At 52.6% G+C, this 22,569-nt stretch overlaps 8 protein-coding genes across 8 annotated transcripts; 5 read left to right on the forward strand and 3 right to left on the reverse strand.

The window, feature by feature from the left end:
• Nucleotides 1-1,645: 1,645 nt before the first annotated feature.
• J4E93_004416 (uncharacterized protein) lies at nucleotides 1,646-2,974 on the reverse strand (the record flags this gene model as incomplete). Its single annotated transcript, XM_049342344.1, has 1 exon — nucleotides 1,646-2,974. One exon carries the CDS (start codon nucleotides 2,972-2,974, stop codon nucleotides 1,646-1,648), a length of 1,329 nt encoding a protein of 442 aa, XP_049200496.1.
• A 660-nt stretch (nucleotides 2,975-3,634) lies between these two features.
• J4E93_004417 (uncharacterized protein) lies at nucleotides 3,635-4,543 on the forward strand (the record flags this gene model as incomplete). The annotated part of the gene is made up of 1 exon (XM_049342345.1): nucleotides 3,635-4,543. One exon carries the CDS (start codon nucleotides 3,635-3,637, stop codon nucleotides 4,541-4,543), a length of 909 nt encoding a protein of 302 aa, XP_049200497.1.
• A 2,781-nt stretch (nucleotides 4,544-7,324) lies between these two features.
• J4E93_004418 (uncharacterized protein) lies at nucleotides 7,325-9,569 on the reverse strand (the record flags this gene model as incomplete). Its single annotated transcript, XM_049342346.1, has 3 exons — nucleotides 7,325-8,473; nucleotides 8,524-9,381; nucleotides 9,432-9,569. 3 exons carry the CDS (start codon nucleotides 9,567-9,569, stop codon nucleotides 7,325-7,327), a joined length of 2,145 nt encoding a protein of 714 aa, XP_049200498.1.
• A 410-nt stretch (nucleotides 9,570-9,979) lies between these two features.
• J4E93_004419 (uncharacterized protein) lies at nucleotides 9,980-10,443 on the forward strand (the record flags this gene model as incomplete). Its single annotated transcript, XM_049342347.1, has 3 exons — nucleotides 9,980-10,003; nucleotides 10,109-10,292; nucleotides 10,379-10,443. The coding sequence occupies 3 exons, from the start codon at nucleotides 9,980-9,982 to the stop codon at nucleotides 10,441-10,443; spliced, it is 273 nt and encodes a 90-aa protein (XP_049200499.1).
• Nucleotides 10,444-11,299: 856 nt separating this feature from the next.
• J4E93_004420 (uncharacterized protein) lies at nucleotides 11,300-13,961 on the reverse strand (the record flags this gene model as incomplete). The annotated part of the gene is made up of 4 exons (XM_049342348.1): nucleotides 11,300-11,617; nucleotides 11,668-13,323; nucleotides 13,373-13,765; nucleotides 13,863-13,961. 4 exons carry the CDS (start codon nucleotides 13,959-13,961, stop codon nucleotides 11,300-11,302), a joined length of 2,466 nt encoding a protein of 821 aa, XP_049200500.1.
• Nucleotides 13,962-15,309: 1,348 nt separating this feature from the next.
• On the forward strand, nucleotides 15,310-16,179 carry J4E93_004421 (uncharacterized protein; the record flags this gene model as incomplete). The annotated part of the gene is made up of 1 exon (XM_049342349.1): nucleotides 15,310-16,179. One exon carries the CDS (start codon nucleotides 15,310-15,312, stop codon nucleotides 16,177-16,179), a length of 870 nt encoding a protein of 289 aa, XP_049200501.1.
• Nucleotides 16,180-16,572: 393 nt separating this feature from the next.
• Nucleotides 16,573-17,345, forward strand: J4E93_004422 (uncharacterized protein; the record flags this gene model as incomplete). Its single annotated transcript, XM_049342350.1, has 2 exons — nucleotides 16,573-16,694; nucleotides 16,742-17,345. 2 exons carry the CDS (start codon nucleotides 16,573-16,575, stop codon nucleotides 17,343-17,345), a joined length of 726 nt encoding a protein of 241 aa, XP_049200502.1.
• Nucleotides 17,346-19,129: 1,784 nt separating this feature from the next.
• J4E93_004423 (uncharacterized protein) lies at nucleotides 19,130-20,838 on the forward strand (the record flags this gene model as incomplete). The annotated part of the gene is made up of 2 exons (XM_049342351.1): nucleotides 19,130-19,696; nucleotides 19,744-20,838. The coding sequence occupies 2 exons, from the start codon at nucleotides 19,130-19,132 to the stop codon at nucleotides 20,836-20,838; spliced, it is 1,662 nt and encodes a 553-aa protein (XP_049200503.1).
• Nucleotides 20,839-22,569: the final 1,731 nt, after the last annotated feature.

Raw genomic sequence — 22,569 nt, forward strand, 5'->3', positions numbered from 1 at the left:
TTCGGCATTATGACCAGGTTGTTGCCATATCGTTAACCTTCGCTTTTACCTAACAAGTTGAGTCCAGCTGGGCTAGGATACCAGTACCGTTACGGTGATGACGATGACGACAATGCCAGGTAGAGCCGAGTTGAGTTGAACGAACTACACTACAACACAAAAAGTTTGCAATTGATCTAGTCGGCTCTTTCATGCTCGTAGCCACATTGCTGGTGCTATACCATGATTTCCGCAAACTCGACCTTTTCTCCATCTTTGCGTAATACCCTCATCCAAACTCCAATTAATCGTCAAGGTCCTACGGCTTTCTCCCCTCACTCTAGTAGCTCTTTCTCAGTCCCAGGTGTCGGCAAATCGTTCCAGTGTCTGTACTTGGACTTCTAGCATCGACTCTCCAACACTCCTTGTATCCACAGAAGTTCGCCCGCTGACCACATTACCCCTCCCCAAAATATACTTCCTTCTTCTCTTCACTCTACACGAATAGCACTCCCGCAGCCCCAGCCATCGCCCCCGCAAAACCCATCTTCTTGAAACCTCTCACTGGAACCGCAGCACCGGTAGCCTCCATAAGAGCTGAGGTACCCGTCGCGCTCTCTGTAGTGCTTCCTCCACTCGGCGTTCCCGTCGCACTCTGTGAACTGGGGTCAAAGCTCGCAGTTCTTGAACCAACAGCACTTTGAATACCAGTGATCACTGTAACATCTTCGGTCACCGTGTTGGAAGGCACAGGTGATGCTGTATCGACTGCTAGACTCGGTGCTCCAGCTTCTGATGTTGGGAGCGAGCTTGCTGGTGTACTGACGCTGTTGTCGACAGTAAAGGCGTCACCCCATGACGGGGTTGGAGATGCAGATGGGAGCAGGTTCTCTGTTGATGTTTCCGCTGCGGGTTTGACGGCGAAGGGCTCGCCCCATGACTGTGTTGTCGCGGACGAGATGCCAAGAAGGGAGAGTAGAGTCGTCTTTCGGAGGGAGGATTTGCGCATATTGGCGGTGTTTCTTCGGTAGGTCTTGGAACTTGTTGCTGTCTCTCCTCGATGCTTGGAACTTGCGTAGGTTGTTCTTGAGATGCGTACACTGAATGACAGTGTTTCAAGCTTCAAGGCGACGGCTTCTTTTTACTTGGATGCCAGGGGACCCTGCGCTCATCCCGATACTCCGGATCATCACTATCCACCCAGAAATTGCCTTATTGGGCGTGTAGTACTCACAAGTCTGACGTAAGTTTCCAGCACAAACAGCGATGCGTATCGCGTTAACGTGGTGAGACAGCCAGCCTCCTGGTTTCTGATAGGCTGCCAGTCCGGATGGAAGGGGTTTGATTGGTCGGGAAGGCTTAGTGCTGTCTCGTTCGGGTCTCCGCAATGCTGCCGCACGCGAACCACTGCCGGACCCCGAGATTTTGCGATGCCGAAACGACGCGCAACATTCTGCAGTGTGATATGCACTCATTTCTATTGTAGGAGAAGTGTACGTTACAAAGATGCTGGTGGCTTGCTGTGGCGCTGAGATCTACCATCGGAAACCAAGACACCAGCCAGTCATCAGAATCTTACGACAATAGTTGCAATTGCACTACGGATAGCTTACTAGGAGTCAAATCCATCTCTATTCATCAAAAGTTCGGCCATGAAAGAGCTCAACTACCATTTGACAAGATCCTGCACTTGAACAGGCATGCCGGTCTCCATGGAGCGATTCGCACCAACACCGACAAGGACAGCATTACCGCCATCCCGAATGTACGCAGCGCGTTTGAAGCTGTCTTCACCGTCGCTGGTAGCGATTACATCTCGAAGAAGCAGAGGGTCGCCTCCTCCGTGGCCTCCTTCGCTCTTGACAACATCAACGACATAAGGCTGTCCCCACAAGGGATACACCACAATATTTGTCTTCTCTACGCCGCCCTGGATGTAATTTGCTTCGAGCTCACCGAGCCCTTCGTTGGTGACAGTCTCTCCACCCGCTGAGTATCCGCCTTCAACGACATTGATCTCGATGCGGCCCTTGCTGCCATTGAAAACGCAGCGGTACCCCTCCCATGGCGCATAGGCATATGTATTGTATGTCATGACCGCTTTATTCTTGTATTTGATAATCATGGAGAGATTGTCTTCGATAGTGATGCCATCAGCGAAGCAGTTGCGGTCACGGATGTAGCCATCCTCATGCTCAGCCTCGAGGTACAATTTCTTCAGTTGGGCGTTCTGGTCGATATGAATGGCAAAAGGGTCGTCTTTGGCAGCCTCATTGTTGAGATAGCGTTCACCTAGGTTCTTCTCTCCGCGTCGCTCGGCATTTTCCCTACCGTAGAATCGTAAACTCCCAAGGCAGTAGACCAGCTCGGGCTCCGTGTTAAGCCAGTAATGTACCAAGTCGAAGTGATGAATTGACTTGTGCATCTGGATACCACCACTGGTGTCTTTGTTTCGATGCCATCGTCGCATGAAATCAGATCCGTGTGCGCAATCCAGAATCCAGTCCATGTGTACCGTCGAAATTTCACCAATGACTCCGGAATCAATAAGCTCGCGTAGCTTCGTGTGGTGAGGTGCGTATCGATAGTTGAAGAGAACTCGAACTTGCTTGCCTGTCCTCTTCTCCGCATCGATCATCGCTTGTAGTTTCTCTTCGTCGATAGTCATCGGTTTCTCGGTAATCGCGTCGCAACCCAGCTCCATAGCACGGATACAGTATACGTGGTGGAACTTGTCGATAGTGGTGACGATTACGACGTCAGCCTTTTGCTCTTTGACCATCTTGTCGAAGTCTTCTGCTCTGTACATCGGGACGCGTTCGCCGCCAATCTCCGCTATGCGGTCATTTGCAGCCTTCATGCGCGTCTCATTGGTATCGCATATACCAACGACTGCAGCACTCGATTTGAAATCTTGGATAATGCTTTGGTAGTAGAACGCGGATCTAACGCCCATGCCAACAATGACATAGCGCTTGATCTGTGCAGAAGTCATGACTTTGGGGAGGAGGCCTGGATGTTCAGAAGTAGGATATAATGGTGCTTGGATATGGAACTGGCGACAAGCAGAGTGGCCTTACACCCACCTTTATACGATATCTTCCTTAAGTCTGCATGATTCAAGGTGAATTGGTACTATGCATCATTAACAGTAGAGCATCAAATCAGAGATCTCCGTGGCAGAGCGAATTGATGGCGTCCAATAATCGAGTCTTTCGTTGCAGGTGTTCTGGTGGAGCAGCGGAGTGTGAGAGTGTAGGTAGCACATCGACACTGCTTCCGCTTGCTACACACTTCAATCGGCTCATGGCTCTGGAAGCCTGCTGCAGATATGGAGATTGTATGGCACTCGGGAGGGAAAGCACCGAAGAAACGGACAGCTGCAGCATGCCCCACATGTCGGTCACGCAAGAAACGATGTTACCATTTTGAGGACCGTGGGTATCGAAGGAAGGAGCGAACTTGCGGAATAGGAAGTCGACTGCAAGAGCCTCACCTGTACACTGACAGCGGCGATTCGATCCCAAGCCCCGGCCGCGTGAGCGATTACAACCCTGAATCTGTCCTCGCAGCTCTATCAGAAGACGCTGATCCAGGAACAAGCGCATTGGAACAGACAGCACATACAGCATTATCACCACCTGCGCGACGAGCTATGATACTCAATTCTTCTGCCGCATACGAAGCACAGCGCCGATTGAAGTGGTACGAGCAACATAAGATCCGGAGCACCACGCCGAGCCTATTCGAGTCATATCGGAAATATCTCGAGGAAGAAGGAGCTTTTGCGTCACTACCCAAAACGACAACAGACGCTCTCCTACCCTTGTACATTTCGACGTTGAATGACCTCACTCCCATCACGGATGGCGCTGCTGTCTTCCGAGACCACAGTAATGGACAGGCATCCATCTACTTGGTCAGAGCAATATGCCTTGTCGTCTGCAAGACAAAGAACGCCGCTCCTTTCTTACGTCTGACTGATGCCGGTCCCCTCTTGGAGCCACTAGAGTTTGCATCAAAGCTTCTAGCTGGACTAGATGCGGCCATCAAAGCAGATCTCGAACCCAATCGCATCATCAAGATCCAGATCTTAGCACTGATGCATCTGCACAACGATGGCCTAGCCGGCGTAGATCGCGCGTCCAGTTACTTGTCGCAGGCTATCTGTGAAGCGTGGTCAATGTGTATACACCTGAAGATATCTGGCAACCCCGACAACGACGAATGCAAGTATCTGTGGTGGTCACTTCGCAACTTTGACCGTCTGGGAAAGCCTATTATGGCAGCAGCGCCCTTCTTCATCGACGATGCGGATATCGGCGTTGAACGTATAGAACCGAAGAGAGATGACTATCGCTCTCAAATCATGGCTGTCGCTCTCGCTCTTGGAGACCTTATGACTACCGCGACTAGAGCTTACAAAGCTGGCGCTACAACGGCGGTCGATAGCTGCTGGGATTTCCCTTCGCTGTTACAAATCACGGGTGGAAGTAATTTCGATCAGTTCCACATGTCCCATCGAGGTAAGACGCTTTTCGACTTCACTCTTCAGTGTACTTAAAGCAACAGTATATTTGGAGACATGGTATCATGTTGCCGCCATGCTATCCTGTCGCTACAGCGGACCAGACACCGAACAATACAATAGGCGCCTCAAGTCCGCGGATAGAGTGCTCGAGATAGTCTCTCAAGAGGGGTGCGAAGGCCTTCCTCCGCTCCCACTGGTTCCTTACGCCATGTCCATGTCCACGACGGTCATCTACCGCGCTTTGCACGATCGTGTAAGACATATTGGTAAAGCAAGAGAGGATCTTCGTCAATGCTGCGACGCCCTCGACGACCTGAGTGAACGATGGACCAGCGTTAGAGGCGTGGCTAAGCTTGCAAAACGGCTTTGCAGACTGATAGGCGACGGTGCACACGACAGCTTGCGAGATGCGCATCGAGGTGGTACTACCACATCCAACAGCACAGTCTCAACTCTGGCCATACCCGTCAACAACGATGCTGTTACGGACCAAATAGGAGTTCTATATAGCGACGATGCTTTCCAAAGATACCTCACCGACACCTGGCCAAGCTTCGATGCATCCTACTCTCAGTTAGATTGGGCATTTCAGGACTATGGCTTGGACATGGAATTCCCCAGTTCGTACGATGACTTGCCACCTTGATAGGTTCAGAATCCGACAAAAGATTCGTTGACAGCACAGTCGGAATGAAAACTCCAAAGTATTGCATAAGAAACTCATAAATTCGTTGCTTAATCATTCTGCTCAAAGAGCCTGACCAACCGGTCTATTGCCTGAATACTCGCCATTTTGCGCATGCTCCACGCGAGGCGGACTATACGCAACATACTCTTGTTGCTGAATTCGCCCTTGTCCTTGTGTATTACCGCCTACATCGCCCAAATTCAAACCGTCTCTCTTGCCCGCATCCAACTCGCTGGGCGGTGGCATCTCTCTGCCGTCGATTTCCCAGACGTTGGCACTGGTCGGCATCTCGTTGCTTTCTGGTATCTTTGAATCGATATATTGGTGTTGTTGTGCTGGTTTCTCGTCGGAGTATCTGGGTGCTGGGGTAGAGCTAGATAGAGAGTGACGTGCAGCGACGGCGCCGGCACCGGCCCCCATTGCTGCTGCGCCTCCAAAGGTTGATGTTGATGCCCATGGTGCCTGGCTTCCAGACTCCATTGGAGATACAGGAGACATCATCGTTGTTGGCTGTGTTGAAGACCTGTCGGTTTGCGTGGGAAGGGTAGTAGTGGTAGAATAAGTGTTTGGATGCGGAATATGTGTGTATGCGCTGTTCATCGGCGGGGAGTGGTCGGACGAAGAAGATGCTGCGGGACTGGCCTCTTTGTCGTTCAAAACCGCGTTTCGGGATTTCTTCTTGCGGTGACGGAGGAGAAGGAGGACGAAGATGCCAATCAATGCCAGAGCAGCGACCCCTCCTACCACCACTCCAGCGATTAGACCTGTCGAGGGACCGGAACTTGAATCTGAAGATGATGCGCCTGCGGCAGCTGCACTCGACGACGTTGGTTCTTCCGTTGCGGTGCTTGAAGCTGCGCCCGCAGTTGACGATGCCTCTGTTGTTGTCGGTCCAGTGCTCCTCGCTGTACTGCTTGCCTCCTCTGTTGCACTCGTTGCCGTAATCTCAGCCGCAATGCTCGTAGGATTCGCAGGTGTTGGTAAAGCATTCACCACACTACCCGCTACGCTCTCGATGACAGCCGTAGGCACCGTAACGCCATTGCTCGACAGGACCGATGAGACATCGCCAACGATGCTGGATAACAGATCGCCAATCTGTCTCTGTTGAAGCTGATGATTCTTCCGTACTTTCTCCGCGCCAATGCTACCTGCCGCAAGACAATAGTCGCTCGTATAACTCTCGGCGATCGAACGATCCGGGTGCGATGTTGGATGCGACGCGTGGTTGTCGAAGCATGAGACGCGCCATAGGTACTGTTCGCACAGGCACGTATAGTCGGGAATCGGGGTGGTATTGCAGGGAAAGTAGCCCTTAACGGCCGATATGCAGGAAGTTATTGCACTAGATTGGTCAATGTCAGTAAACTTCGCTCCTGTTGACCAATTCGCGGTTGAGAATGCATAATTACATCTGTTCATGGTTCGCGCCCTGCCCAGCCGAAACAATGGGCCATCGCAACGCCGGCACAAGCTTGAGCAGGACACCAAGCATCATCAGAAGCGTTGTTGACGGATGAACGGACCCGGTTGAAGCGACAGCACCATCAGCGCTTTAACATAGTAGCCAGACCTACTTTCATCAGGCTTGCGAAGTGGCGGTAACCGGGCGTTCCATTCGTTGATCTTGCACCGGCAGAAGCGGGGACACCGACCCATCTATGCAATGCTCTGTTCCGAGCACCCGTCTCGCGATAGGAAACCTGTTGGCATCGATGATGTAGGTGTGGAGGTGCGGCTTACCTGTGGCTGGGTAAACCAGGGGATCCGTGAGGTTTAACTGGTGGGGAGAACTTTAGCCTCGTGCGCTAACGGGCTGCCCTGATGCCATCACAACGTGGAGACCATGAGTTTGGGCATGATCAACGTTTGTGAGACGAGAACGCGTTGAGCTAGGATAATTGACGTGCGCAATTGTGCTACGAGCGTCGATGCACCGCCACACCTGTAGTGTTCTGGGCCCGCGTGTTCTGTATAGAATGTGGATTTGTGATACTTGGGGTATGGTAGAAAGTGAACTGCCGACTCCAGAACGATGCTCCGCTGAAAAGAAATGGGTATTGAAGCACTGCCACAACCGTCCTCCAGGCCCTGGAAGTGTCCTTTGAGAGACATTCAATAGAATCTTACTTCCCGTTGGTACCATCACCGTGACCTTCCAACCTGTTTACCAACCTCTTTACGCCACTCCACTCCTCGCTACGTGTCTGGACACCTCCAAGATCATCGCCCACCTCGAAGATGGTGACGACGCCATCCATGCCTCCCACTGCAACTCTGCGCCCTTCGTTCCTCTCCCATGCCAACTTGTTCAGACTCCTGTTCATGTAGCCAAGACCAGTTGGCATGTTCGTAAACGCGCCACGCTTACCGTCACTGGGCTTGACCGATTGAACAGGAACCTCGACATCAACGTTGATATCCCAGACTTCGAGACTTCCCGCTCCGTCAACAAGGGCGAAGACAGAAGGCTTGACAGGCGACCATCGAACGTCATAAACGAGATCTTCGCGTGCAATGTCGAGAACGGGTGTCACTTGTTGCGTCGCACCAGGAAGTGTTGGGTTGGTAGCGCCTGTAGCAGCCGGCGGGCGGACCTTCCAAAGCTTGACGCTCCAGTCAACACTCGATGACAAGACAAGGTCCCCTAGATCAATTTGACCCTTGGCGGGGTGGAAGTCTAGGCTCATAACGGGCGCAGCATGGCCAGCGTACTTTACGCGGCCGTCTACACCTGCTTTCGCACCGGCTCGGTCATAGCGATGACATGGGTAAATGGTACCCTCTTCTGTGCCTGCGAGAAAGTAGGTTGGATCCGATTGCGGGAAGGCAATGCTGGTCACTGCCATATCGTCTGTCTTGGCTGGCGGTGGTGATGTCAATTCAAGGAACTCTTGGGGCTGTGAAAGCATGTCAACAGTCCATCCACACACAACACCATCAGTTGAACACGAGATGATGTTGTTTGCGTTCTGCGTTCCGACAATGTCTAACGAGTAGACGGGATGTGTGTGACCGGAGCCAGTGAGCGGTGTCTTCTGCACTGGTGCGGACTTCGCGCGAGTGTCCCATAGCAGCACTTGCCCTGAATAGGCGCCTCCAACAATAAGATTCGGGTGGAACGGGGAGAACTTTGCAGTAAGGATATCGGACTGCGCATGGAAGATGTACTCGGGTCGATCGTGCATGTGCAGGTTCCATACTTGTACGAGACCGTCAGGGTCGTGTGGCGCGGACGGGTTCTTGGTGTACGAGGCAAGGACGAGTTCTGGGAACTGTGAAGCATGTCAGTGTCATAATCGCCAGACGTCAGTTCATTCCATACCTTTGTTGAGAAGCCCAGATCTGAAATCATCCTCTTCTTGCTCCATCGCTCGTCCCAAAATTGTGCAATCTCCTTGATGCGGCGACCCTTCTTGCCTCCACTTGAACCGTAACCCTCATCGTCATCTTCGACGTCTACACCACCATTTGCGTAGTCCGCCAGAATGTCGTAACCAAGTTGTTGGTCAAGCGCTCGCTCCAGCACTTTCGTGCTGCGCTCAACAAAGCCGATGAACTCCTCCGAGTTCTCGACAGCCGTCAATTCTTCGTTTGTGAGGGTCTTGAACGGGAAGTTCTCTTCTGACCCCGGTTGTGGTGCACCCTCTTCTGGCGCTTGTTGGAGGACCTTGAGCTCTTCTTCAATTTCCTTGCGCAGCTGCGCCCGGATCTCCTCGTCCCTCTCCTTCTGTCTCCGGCTCAGCCTCTTGCTCTTCGGTGACCGCGTGGGGCTTTCGTCGCGCTCTGTGTCGCTTCCGCCAATTCCTCGGTCTTTCGACGGGGTCCACTCTATGCTTGCTTGTACACCCTTGCTGTATGTGATGATCTCCTTCTCCTTCTTGACTTCGTTGGTGACCTGGCCGTCGGCCTCGTAGACTGTCGCTAGCGGAGCAAGTGAGAGAGTCTGCATCTCTCGGTCAACCATGCCGGTAAGGGATGGGAAGCCTGTGGATCCTTCATTGTCGCTGCTCAGTTGGCCTGCGCTGACTACCGATGTCGGGCGGGTTGGTCGTCCTGCGCCTGCTGGGGAACCAGGCTGTGTAGAGCCGGGTCTACTCTCCCCAAGGATGCTATTGATGAGGTTGGTGACGTCGGTTCTGCGGTCGAGGTCTTCGCTGCGTCTGGGTGTTGGCGAGAGGACCTGTAATGTTGGTCAGCCACTGATTAGATGCGATTGTATTTGCAACCTACTTCTCCTAGAGGACTACCGGTCGTGGATTGCCTGTTAGCTGACTCTGCCTTCCTCAGTTCTCGCTGGCGCTTCAGCTCGGCCAACTTGGCCTTCTTTGCGAGAATCTCATCGCGCCGCTGCTGCATTGTCGACTCCATGGCGGAGACGGGCGAGGTGGGATGCCTGGTCGAGTATGTGTCGGCGCTGTGGTAGGAGATCTAAGTTGCGTCGTGTGTCCAGAGGCAGTTTCCTCCCCGCCTTCGAGCTTCCACAGACAAAGGCAAGTGCAATGTACACAAAGGCAGGCGCGTCGGGTGATGCTGTCGCGCCAAGCGGTGGTGGTTCAGGGACGCACTAGCTCGCAGCCAGCGATCCCGACCAAATCTTGCGCCAGCCAACCTCAACTTTCACAGCTCAACGCCCAACATCTCGCATCCGCCCCGACGCCCTCGTCCCGACTCTCCGGATCCCCTGCAGCGGTGACTTTTCATCGCCCGTCCGGAATACCTGCCATTGGACATATACGAGCTCGATAACGCCTATCGCAAGTCCTCGCACGACCCTCACCATGTCCACTTCCGTCGGTGTCAACGTACGCTCTGCCCCTCGAAGCGCCTGCCAAGGTCTCTAGCACGACCGTTTGGGCCTTCCGCTAGCTCTAGAGATGGAACAACCAGGCTAATAGTGGTATTTACAGGTCCTCCGATGGTCCGCCCTCGGATTCGGCGTCTTCTACGGTGCCTACCACCAGCTCTCATTATCCGCTGCCGATAGGGCAAAGGCCGCACAGAAGGACTGGGAGCACAAGGAGTCATTGATCAGGCAAGCAAAGCAACAGTGGGCGCGGGACCACCCCTCGGAACAGCCAAAGTCATCAGGCGGTACGTCAGACCTACGACACATGCCAAAAATCCCAACTTGGCCATGTGTATGATCCAGAGAAGAGCGTAGACTAACAACCAAACAGCCATCGCAGACCCGAAAGACCCCAACGCCGATCTCAACACAATCCTCGGCATAACCGACAAATAAGCGCACACCCAGAGTGATTCCGTTTCCTACGTCAGCATGGGCATAATGCGGCCGGATCCCATCGAGCCGAGAGACGGCTGGGTGGGGGAGAGCAGTCAATAGTGGTACGACATCTACGAGATACCAATCTCTTGTACTATGTACCTTTTGTACAACATAGACGTCGAGTTGGTCACGTTTTCAATATACATGCTTCAGTTCGATCCTTCAATGCTCGTTCATATCTGAATCCTGTCCAACCTCTCCAAAACTTGGCGTACAATAAAGCTGGTCTGAATGATCATGCAAGGACTGGGACTAATTCGGAGAATACACCATCAGCGGGGTTGTTGCAATCCACGTGTAGACGTAGAACAGGCACGGAATTCCTAGAGAACTAGTTTCCACAGAAGCCGGCATTGGTGATGATACGCCTTGAGCTGTAGAAGTCATTATTGTTACTTCGCACATTCAAGACATTGCCTACGTCTCAAAACCATAATTGTTGCCAATGATATATTCTATACATGTATCATCTCCACCCCCGACCCGCCATGGGCAGGTACTATGCTACACAGACCATCAAAACGCGCAGAAAAGATGAAAAGCGGAGCCGCGGAAAACGCCCTGCAACCCTTGGAAAACAGCAGGGCAACAGAAGAGTAGAAATGAAAAGCGCAGAGGAGCGGCCAAGGACAATATTAACAGACGGCGGCCAGCCTCCATAACGCTTTGTCAACCTTGGCCCCAGCCCGACCGTCTACCACGACCATCCTACGACGCCAGTCGGAAGAAGGGCCAAGGTCGTATAATCGCACATTTTCAAAACCTACAAGGAACCCGTGACGATTCGTTTCATTATCCAAACACCTATCTCTTACAATACCTCGCCCACAATCTTGGCTGCCTCCTTGTATGTCTTGAGCAGCTTCTCGCACTTCTCGCGCTCGGCCTTGATTGTGTCGTCCTCGTACAGGAGCTCCTGGAAGAGGTCCTCCTTGTACAGCGTTGACACGAGCCTATTTTGTACCACGTCCTTGGAGTGGTTGACGAGAAGATGCATAATCGCCTTGGGGACCTGGTCGGCGACGGTTTCCCGGACAATGTTGAAGTACGACGAGATGAGGCGGCGGATGAGCTCGGTCTCAAGAGCCTCGCGTTCCGTAAGCGCAGGTGCTTGCTCGGGGTTTGATGGCTGTTGGGCATTAGCATACAGTCAGGGCAACATGTGTTGGAGAAACTTACAAAGCCGCCTTCGAAGTTGTCTCCTCCCATACTTGGACTTCGGGGAGGGGCACTCATGGCAGCGCTCAATGGCGCGTCATAGTCATCGGTGTCTGGTGGCATCATGGCCAATACATGAGCAGGCTGCTTGTTGTCGCCTCTCCGGATGCTCTGCGCAAAGCTGGGCTCGCTGTTTTGGCTGACGTGGCGGCTGCCAGGCCTGTTGTCAAGCGCTGCTTGTGCTGCTTGTTGTGGGTTGGCGTATGCGTTGTTGCTATCTTTGCTGAAGAAGTAGTTCAGGAAGCTGTCGCGTGCAGTACCAGGAGGTGACCGGTTGCGATTGTTGAGCGCGGCCGTGGTGCTCTGCGAGCCGTTCATCATCCGCCCGACGGCAGGCGACATGCTGCGGCTGGTTTGTGACTGGTGTTTCCGAAGAGGGAGAGCCTTGAGAGTTCCACCCTCGCCCCCTTCGCCCTCCTCGGCTTCTTCGCCATTGGCACCGTTCTGGAGTTCCTTCATCCTCCTCTGTTCCCGCCTCTTCTTCTCAGCCTCCATGGCGATCTTCTTTTCCCGCTGCTCCTTGTCGTTGATAACAGATGACATGGCGGCAGCAGCTCCAAGAAAGTTGGGGTGGTTTGTGTTGATGTATGCCCTTTGGATATCGATGAGAGAAGCGACGTAACCTGAGCAAGGGCCAAGTTGCTCTCGAAGAAGGTCAGAGACGACCTCAATGAGCTTTCCTTGTAGCCTGGGGTACCTCGTCAATTCGGTAGAGCCGCAAGTGTGGCAGATCTTGATGAGTTCCTCGTATACAAGCTCCACGCAACGCTGACTGGGTATCTCCAAAAGCTTGATCTGCGGCTTTACGAGAAGGTCAAAAGCCAGCTCGGGGACGAACAGACTGGGCCTTGGACCAGTCGAGTTGCGGATAGCCGTCCGAATGTCCAACACAGAGAGGTTCTGGGTTGGGTCCACCTGCTCGAGCGAGTTACCGAAGACGGAGTTGAAGATGTAGTATATGCGGGCACCACCGCACAGCTCCTTGGTGGAGATCTCGGTGGAAGTACCGTCGATGGACGAGATGAACGAGGAGGCAAAGCGGGTCATGAGCTGCAGGATGAGCGAGCCGCGGTGCTCCTTTCCAGTGAAAGCCACGTCGCCGTAGCTTGCGAGCTCTTGTTGTGTCTGGCCCATGAGCGTGTTGAGGCGTGCCTTGATGTCTGGTAACCGGTCGCGAATATGGGCCATGAGGGTCTGGTTGAGGCTCTTGGCGAGCAGCTGGGTACCACATCGGTTGGCCATATTCCGGTAGGCAGGGTGGTGTCGGAAGAAGTCCCGCTCGGCTTGCAGGGCATCAGAGAGCGACTTGTTGCCCTGGATGTCTTGTTGTGACCGGTTGACAATACCAATGAAGCCGAGCTTGAGAGGGTATACGCGGCCAGAGAGAATATCCATGGCGTTTGTACCGTGATCCATAAGATCCAGCTTTGTAAGGACACCGATGGTCCTCTTGCCCATGGGGTCGACATGGCGGGCCAGCTTCAAAGCTTCCGAGTTGACGAGATCGACGTTGGCGGGGGAGACAGCGAGGATGACACTGTTGGGCTTCGCAATGTACTCGGTGATGAGGTTTCGCGTCTGCTTCTCGATATCGGAGGGCTGATCGCCAATGGGCACCTGAGGGAGTTAGCTCCGGGTCCTGGCAGAAAAAAGTTGCCTGACTAACCTTTGTGAGACCGGGCAAGTCAACGAGCGTCAAGCTGAGGACGTGCGGGGAGTAGATCTTCAGGTTGATGGGCTGCCTGTTGATGCCCTTGTTGTTTCCTGCTATCCTCGACGTCTCGTTCTCGATCTCGCGTTTGACATCGGCAAAGTCGTAGAAGCGCTGGCCCGGGATGTGGAGAAACTCTCCCCATTCTTGCTGGCCGGCTACACTGGCGGGTGTGTGTGGCACGTGAACCTCGTCATCGTCGTCTTCGTCGCGTTCGCTCGGGAGGTTGATGAGCTGGAGGATGAGCGGCCGGCGTGTGACGATACCGCTGCCACGGGGAAGGAAGTCCTTGCCGACGATGTTCTCGAGTACCGACGACTTTCCGGATGATTGTGATCCCACGACGACCTGAGGCAGTTAGTAGGATTCCTGATAGATTGTGCAGAGCTGCGTAGAATCTGCTCTGCGCTCACCGCATTCTCTTCTCGGGCTGGGGCGCACATACAATCTGGGGTAGATCTAGGGAATCATTTCCAATTGTGTTGAAGACCAGATCCTGCAGCCTGTTGACAATGTTGAGGAGCTCCTCGCCCAGCGACGCCATTGCGCTGGTGGTTATGTGTGGTTTCTCTGCTCCTTAAGGGTACGGTTGTTGGTAGAACAGCCAAACAACACCGCGGAATCGTGTGTGAGCCCGTTGTCGTCCTGCGGCGTGGAGATAGTGTTGCACGGTGCAGATGCGGGATCGGCGAAGTGATCGTGGCTGATGGCGGCTTCGTCGGGTCAGAGGCTCGTGATGGAGTGCCTTTGCTGCAGCTCCGTCGTCACTTCGCTTGAAAGTTCCAAGGTTTGATGATGGTGCACGTGACGGCCAGCATGGCAATCCACCTGGCAGCCAACCCCACATTCAACATTCACATGTCTCCTTAATCTTAGGTCATATTGTTCATTCCTTTCGCATAAAGGAGGCAATACCCTCAGCCATGTGGCCACGCGCCCCCGTGTTGTTAAAGCAAGCACACGGCTGTTGAAACCTCCTCTTCTGCTGGTCGCGAGCCCTGCGAACGCCACCACACGCGATGCAGCATGCGGCTCGGCTCCAAGGCCGGACATGGTGTACAGGCTGCAGCAAACCGTATGTAGAGTGTGCACACGAGCAAATGAGTAACAGGACAAGACTTTTCCACCACATGAGCAGCATCAGCAGTGCCTGTGATGCACGACCCGTGGTCAGCATTGGATATGGACAACATAAGACTGGCTGCCTTCGCAACACAGCTGGCGCACGAGTCGCCTAGGATTTCTCGAGGATATGTGGATTACACTCCCCTAGTCCGGCCACGTAGGATCGCATCACCCTCTGGTCACTGAGAAAGTACCATGGACACGCTGGCGTACGCTGGCTCGCGCTCGGGTATTGTCGGACCCCGGGATTTCCCTTGTACTAGGCGACGGCTATCTATCAAGTCCTCCAGCCTTATCTTGCTGCGAGACGCGGCCAGACGCGACAACACCAAATTATCAAAGAAGATCTCCAGCTCCTATCTCCGCATCTTGGGGAATGCATTGTGATCGTCAGGTCGCTTCGACGTACTCTACCACTAATTGGGAAAGGCTCATGTAGCCTCCAAGTCCCTGCGGAAGTCCGTCTCCGCATAAGCTGATAGGGTCTACACTGCTATGACTGATTCATTGTCTTACGACCAAGCTTCCTCCCGAGGGAAGCCTATCATTGTGATAAGCATTGTTATCATATTCACCGCAAACAAACCTTGGAACGCAGCAGGAGCGTTCGCACACCGACTACAAAGGTAGCGTGCTTTCTTCACGTTCTTTCTCCCCCTTCCTGATTATCCTCACACCTCCACACCAACTTTGAACCCTAAATCTATCCTGGGTTTTCGCCGCTTTCAGCCTTCGCCTACCTCGCTCTCATCATCTCCGACGCCTCCATGGCCCCGGAGTCTCTCACTCTTACTACCACCGAAGAACAGCAGAACGACGTTACAGTGGGGACTATCACTTGCACTGCACCTATCCCGTTTGGAGGGGATGAACAATGGCTTTACCTACCTGCGACCAAGAAGTTCGATCTGTCTCGGGGCTCGGAGCAGAAGATGGTCTTCGAGTGCGATGAGGAAGATCGCAACCACACCGGCTTCATGATTGACCCTGGCAACTCAGTTTTGATCGTTGTCGACATGCAAAACTACTTTGTTCACCCACTCTATCGGGATCACGCCGCAGGCATAGCCGCTATCGAGCCGACTCTGAAAGTCATCGAAAGATGCCGTAAAGAGGGGATCCAAATTGCCTGGCTGAACTGGGGAATCAGCGACCATGACTTGAAAAAGATGGCACCTGCTATCCAGCGAGGCTTCAGCAAGACTCTAGGATGGCACGTCGGACTTGGCGCACAGCTACCCGATGGTCAGGGAAGGTGCCTGTTCAAGCGGACCTGGAACGCCGAACTCTACGACCCGTTCAAGGCAGTCGCTCAACCTGGCGATTTGTTCTTCGACAAGACACGCATGAGTGGATTGTGGTCCGAGAAAGAGCCTCTTCACGAGTACCTTCGCGCATCCGGCAAACAGACACTCCTTTTCGCCGGTGTTAACACGGACCAATGTGTTTTTGGCACCGTGTCAGATGCCTACTCTTACGGATGGGACTGTGTTCTGCTTCGCGACTGCACCGGCACCATGACAGGCCGAGGAGCTCAGGAGCTTGCCGAGTATCAAGTCTCGCAGAACATGGGTTTTGTGATAGACAGCAGTGCATTCTGCGACGCACAGATTTGTGAACATTTTGAGGGTTGCTGATTCAGCGACACATGTCTTCTACGTTGGCGGTTTCCTGTCTTTTTTTTTGTTCTTGAGCGTGCTATCCGAATACCCGTAGAGCTACACCAGCCTAGCAGAAATACAATCAATATATGACATCTGTATGACTCGCGCTGTCCGAGGGTTGCAAGATCGACGGTGCCCAATCATGTTGTAGCTTCCCCGAACGTTTGTGGATCTGCATAAGTTGAGGTACGAATGACGCACGACCAGGTTGGGTGGAGACTCCTCCACATAAGGGCCTACCTCACGCGATAACGTTCATCTCAACACTCCGCTGCACATCCCCAATCGGGACAACGACGAGGCTTGAAGCTACTTTGACAGTGAAAGATCATCCCTAAATCGACAATCAGATATCTCACCAGCACAATGTTCTCCCAAGTTTCGATTGGGCTGACGTGCCTGCTGCCGCTTTGCGCCGTTGCGCTACCAACTGAGCAGAGGCCATTGATACTCAACGGCCCCAAGAACGTCCAGGCTGTTCGGACAAAGTGAGGAGTTTCGTCAAAACTGCGACCACCGCACTAACTTTCCACAGACTTCAACACGCTGAGATAATTCCTACCGTCATTGATGATTTCCTGCCTAGTCTCACAGTGTCCGTTCTTTGGTCAGATGCCAAGGCCAAACTCGGCAACACCATCGAGCCAGACTATCTGGGAGAACAGCCCACCATAGTTCTGCACGATGACACAAGCCCGGACGGAATGCACAGTACCTCCGACATGAGCTACGTCGTCACACTGACCGACCCCGACGCGCCATCACGCGACAACCCAGAATGGGCTGAGATGTGCCATTGGATTGCGGCAAACGTCACCACAGCGCCGAACACGTTCTCGATCCTACCACTACCAGAGTTTGGCCTTACTGAAGAGACCGAGTCGACTGACGGCGGACCGGAAGACGTGATGGAGTACAAGCCTCCGGGCCCACCGCCAAAGACAGGCAAGCATCGCTACGTGTTCCTCGTCTTTGCGCCAAAGAACGGAACCACTGAGCCGCTCCATGTGAGTAAGCCGGAGAATCGCCAGCATTGGGGTACTGGGAAGGAGGGTGGTGGTGTGCGAGAGTGGGCTGAGCACAATGGCCTCGTGCCTGTTGCTGCCAACTTCATCTACTCGCAAAACGATAAGCAGTAGGCACGCATCGATGCGCTTACTGTATGCATGGAATGCCGAGGGCACATGCATATTTGATGGCTGTTTTCTTTTCGAAATCTCTCTGCAAACGGCGGAGGCATACTGTCAGTAGCGTACACATAGCATTGATACCAGTAATCTCGTAACGAATGCACGTAACCTGGCTTTCATCAAAGCGAGCGCTCTCATCGTATCATCCCATCATTCCTCGTGCCGTGCGTCGAACGAGTAGCCCTACGGCGCCCCGATCGCGAGATTTGTGGGGCGACAGCTCCCGGGCCGAGCTGCTTGCACGCACCCCGCGCGCGTGTTCAGCTACCACCAACAACCCGCAACCACAGCTTCCGGCAACTCGTCTCTGTGCCGTTCATGCATTGCAGTATCGCACCACCTCGGTTTCCGGTCAAGACTCAGCAGCCGTCGACTGCATTTCTGATTATCCGAACGATGGTGTGATGACTGAAAGCGCCTGTATCAACCGGTTGCGCAACCAATACCAGCACCGCGAACAGAGGCCTGCGCGTCCGAGACGAATCGATACGAAGATGATCCGAGCCTTACTATCTCTCCACTCTCCGCGCGATTGTGCGTATCGATAAATCCTCTCGGTCTACGACAATGAATTCTACACCATGTGGAAACCGTGCGATACGATCTCGACTTCGCAAGTTCACCGCGACAACTATACCTGCGTCGAGTCCTCCGCTTGGTAAATTTAAACAAGATAAAGAGCCTCACTTCCTGATGAGCGAGATCCGACAAGCGGTCGAGATCGCGGCGATGACGGTTGGGCTCTGAGTGAGCTGGTATGAGGCTCAACACCGACAAATCACGACAAGACTACTGAGGTGGTCTTCGTTCGCAGCGTGACGAAAACCATGCATTGCATTGCCTCGCGATGTGTTCATACCGTGCAAACACTATGCACGTTCCACTGGACGGGGGCGTTGACGATCGTTGGCCGGCTGCATACGGCAATTGCGAGCGTCAGACTAAACGTCCCCTGGCTCCTATCAGCGGCATATAGCCCTGTCCAATGGTCGGTAAAGAGTGGTGTTTGAACAAAACAGGATGCTGCAAGGTATATGCCACCCTTGTACCGGTCAGACTTTGTAACTCCGAGACGGCTTTGCATACGCGCTCGTCAAATCATCTATGCGCATAGGCTTGAGGTTTCAAGTCGATCGTGATACAAGTCAGGATATGGATGTGCTGTCGCGGTGGCACAATCTTACTTACATACAGGGCTGAGCGTCCCAAACGACTCAAGCCAGTCAGTATGCTTTCTTACCGGTGAATGTCATTCCAAAGCCGCCATAGGTATGCTCTACATTTCACCAGTAGGTGGTTTAGGAGTCAACATACATGGTGGAGGCTGCCATCACTCGCATTGCGATTGGACTTGTTCCCCGCTGACGTCCAGTTCAACCTTCTGTTGTCCGACTTTGAGGCTGCATAGTGCTACCTACTTAAATCGCTTTGATGGCCCTGTGTCAGGAGAACAAGCCAGTTACCGACTACGATAACTGACCGGTACTACAAGTCTCCACGCGTTGTGCGCTGTTTCGTCGCAAATCTCTGCTACGCCTTCCGCACTGCCTCAAGGCTGTGTCGCACCACGTCTGATGATGTCATTGGAACATCCCACCAGCAGCATGTCGGTAAGTTCTAGCATGTACGAACGAACTTATTCCACTTTGTTGGTTTTCCTGTCTCAGGTGAAAATCTACGGTTACAAGACGAAGCCTACTGATATCGTATTGTAACAGCTTTCCGATGACGACATGGGCCGAAACCAGGAATGTGGGCTGTACGATGCAATTGTCGACCGTTTCACGTACAGCGAGTTCTCTCAGAAAGATTTCCTCCCTCAGGACGACTTTGAATCGCTAATCACCGAACATACTATCAAAGAAGAGCTAGACAAAGCTGCTTTCGGGGAATATGATTCGTCACTTGTCAAGTACATTACGAAGTACGCGCGAAGAACGTTTGCTACCTTAGTCTATGGAGACGCGGTCCGCAGGGCTGTCAACCTAGAAAGATTCGAATTCGGCGACAGATACCTTCCCATCGCTCTTGAAGGGCCACGTCTCATCTCTCTCAACGGCTTTGCGCGAGATTCTTCCGCGTGGAAGTGGTTTAACAAATGGAGGACACAGGAGAAACATTTCTTCTGTAAAGAGCAATGGGTGTTTCTACCCCAAATCTTCAGGAACGATAGCACGATGGAGAACTTACACCGAGACTGCCGATTGCCCTTTATCGCATGCGAATCTCAAGGTGAAGGGGGCAGTTTCAGCTTGTTACACAAGGCTACCATACACCATGCTCATCAAACAGTCAGTTCGGTCAGTATATTCATCTCAGCATATCAACGATTTGCTGACAGCAATAGGGCAATCTCGTGATTGCCATCAAGGAACTGCGAAACAAGGAAGCCGGTGCCGATCAAAGTGAACTCGATGCGCTAGACCTGGCGAGGCAATTGAAGCATCCACATATCGTGAGATTCGTCGGCGGCTTCAGGCAAAACTTCACGAGCCACCTGCTGTTCCAGTGGGCGGACGGAGGCAACTTGCGGTCGTACTGGAACAACGAGGAGAATTGGTCTCGAGATGCAGACCTCATAAGCTGGAGTATTGAACAGATACAAGGACTTGTTGCAGCACTCGATCAGTGGCACAACAATCCGTCTAGGCTTGCTCTGAACGGTCGACATGGAGATCTCAAACCGGAGAATATTCTTCGATCTTCGGGACCGCACCGTGGAATATTTCAGATCGCAGATCTGGGTCTGGCCAAGATACACTCATTGCCAACACATGCAAGAAATAAGCCTTCAGCATCTCCAGGCGGAACACTCAGATATAGGCCTCCGGAGGTGGGCCGAAAGATCTCCAGGTCTTATGACATGTGGGGCATGGGCTGCATCATCCTGGAGTGGATAATCTGGTTAGTTTACGGCATTCGCGAACTTGATGAATTCTGTCAGCAGGCATTCCCCGAGGAGTTCGACGCTTTCTGGTTGCGCGACAGCGAAAATCGTACCACTAATCCAGTAGTGGTTTCGTGGATGAAACACATGACCGACACATGTCTAGCAGACGGAGATCAATGCTACAGTGTTGCCCTACGAAAGCTTTTGATCTTCGTAAGAGACAGGCTACTGGTGCCAGATTCGACAGAGCAAGATACAAGCGACATCTACCACCCATCCGCTGACAACGAGGAAGTACCCATTTACATTACGCCTGCATCAGATGTCGGACACACGTCTCCTATTCCAGGGAGAGCAAAGGGCAAAGATGCATGCAGGGAACTTGCAAGGATCAGCTCGACAACTCACGGCATTCCCTACTACATGTACAACCCGAGGGTCAACATGAGCGGACCGAACGGGCGAGGACCAGCGATACCGAGCAAATTACTGATGCCTTTGTCGACATCCAACTTTCGCCTAGAGGTGAATGGTCCCCCCGGCAATCGATGAGCAACTTTCTGATGTCAAGTCATCAGCAGAAATCGCGCGATCTGGTACGTCTGTATTACCAGCGACGACAAAACGGCGGAATTGCCAACACGAAAAATCCCTACGCAATACCCGGTGCATTGGATATATGGACAAAACAATTCGATAATCTTTTCGCAAAGACCGTTTTCGGCACTTTAGACAGCGACGAATTCAAAAGGCTCGCACCCATGTACCCGATTTTGACTCCTTTATGTCAGAATTGTTCGCACATTGAAACGGGCATCTTCTCAGGAGGATCGTTCGTAGTATCATACGAAGGAGCACAAGCATCTCGTGCAATGTGTTCTCTGTGCGCCGTCACCTACATGGCGATGAACCACACGACTGGAGAGAACAGGTACAAAATGGTGCTAAGGGAGGGGTCTTCGTTGACCTTGGGAAGGGGGGAGCCTCCATTACTCTCGTTAGTAATAGGTCCAAGTCCCGGTAAGTTGTGGGTTTTATTGCTGCGAATCACTACTGATACCGAAAACAGGCCTCAATCGGTTTCCGGATACTTATCAGAGAGGCTTGCCAGTTTTACCGGGCCCTGGAAGTTCTACCCAGGTCAAATTGCTGAAGAGGTGGATCAAATGGTGTGATCTCTGTCACGAATGCAAACCGACAAGAGTAACTATGCCTCACAGACTGGTCGAGTTGTATCCAAGAGGAAATCACGATGATCGAGGTCGCTGGGATTCAGATACATTGCGTCTAGATTGCGACAACATGAGGAAAGATGACAAATACGTGGCTTTAACACACCGTTGGGGTGCCCCGTCGTTACATGGAAGTTTCCAATTCCTAAGTCGTAGCAAGCTCGAAGGTTGGCAAAGTCATCTTGATCTCAAGATGCTACCGCGGACCTTTCAAGACGCCGTAAAGATTACAAGAAGTCTCGGAATTCGATATCTATGGGTAGATGCGCTTTGTATCATTCAAGACGATGAGGAGGATCTGCGAGCGGAGATTAGGAAGATGGACGATGTCTTCAGATGTGCCTACGTTACACTTTCGGCGACTTGTGCAAACGGGAGCGACGATGGCTTTTTGAAAGCGGATCGCGAAGTAAGACTTCACTACCCCCTCTCCTATGCCAACCATCCGGGTAGCTTAGACATGATCTATCTCTGCGAACCGATCGATGATTTCGAACGCGATGTAGAGCATTCGGCGTTGAGTAGAAGAGGATGGGTATTTCAAGAACGCGCGTTATCGCGGCGTATCATTCATTTCACAGAAGTTCAAGTCTATTGGGAGTGTGGAACAGGAATCAGGTGCGAAACGCTGACAACGCTATACAAGTAAGTGGAACCAACACCCTTCTATAATGGGAAAGAAGCTCATCGTTACGCTAGCCACAAGACGTCTTTCCTGTCTGACCCTCAATTCCCCGATGCTATGTTGAAGCGATACAAAGGAATGCGCATCGCTTTCTTCGAAGAGATATACGAAAAATACTCCCGACTTGACTTTACCCATTACACAGATAGGTCGTTAGGTATGGCCGGAATCGAATCACGGTTCGCGAAATTGTTCGGAAAGGCACAGCACGGCATTCTTGATCATCCAAAGGAGCGCAGCTATTTACGCCGTACACTTCTTTGGCGACGTGCGGATCTAAATAGAGACATGATCAAGATCGACTATCCAAAGAATAGGCGGGTGCTCTCATGGTCGTGGATGGCAGTGACGGGCGCCATATGCTTC

This window comes from Alternaria ventricosa (assembly GCF_023758065.1).
Source record: "Alternaria ventricosa strain BMP 2768 chromosome Unknown scaffold_6, whole genome shotgun sequence".
Taxonomy (NCBI): domain Eukaryota; kingdom Fungi; phylum Ascomycota; class Dothideomycetes; order Pleosporales; family Pleosporaceae; genus Alternaria; species Alternaria ventricosa.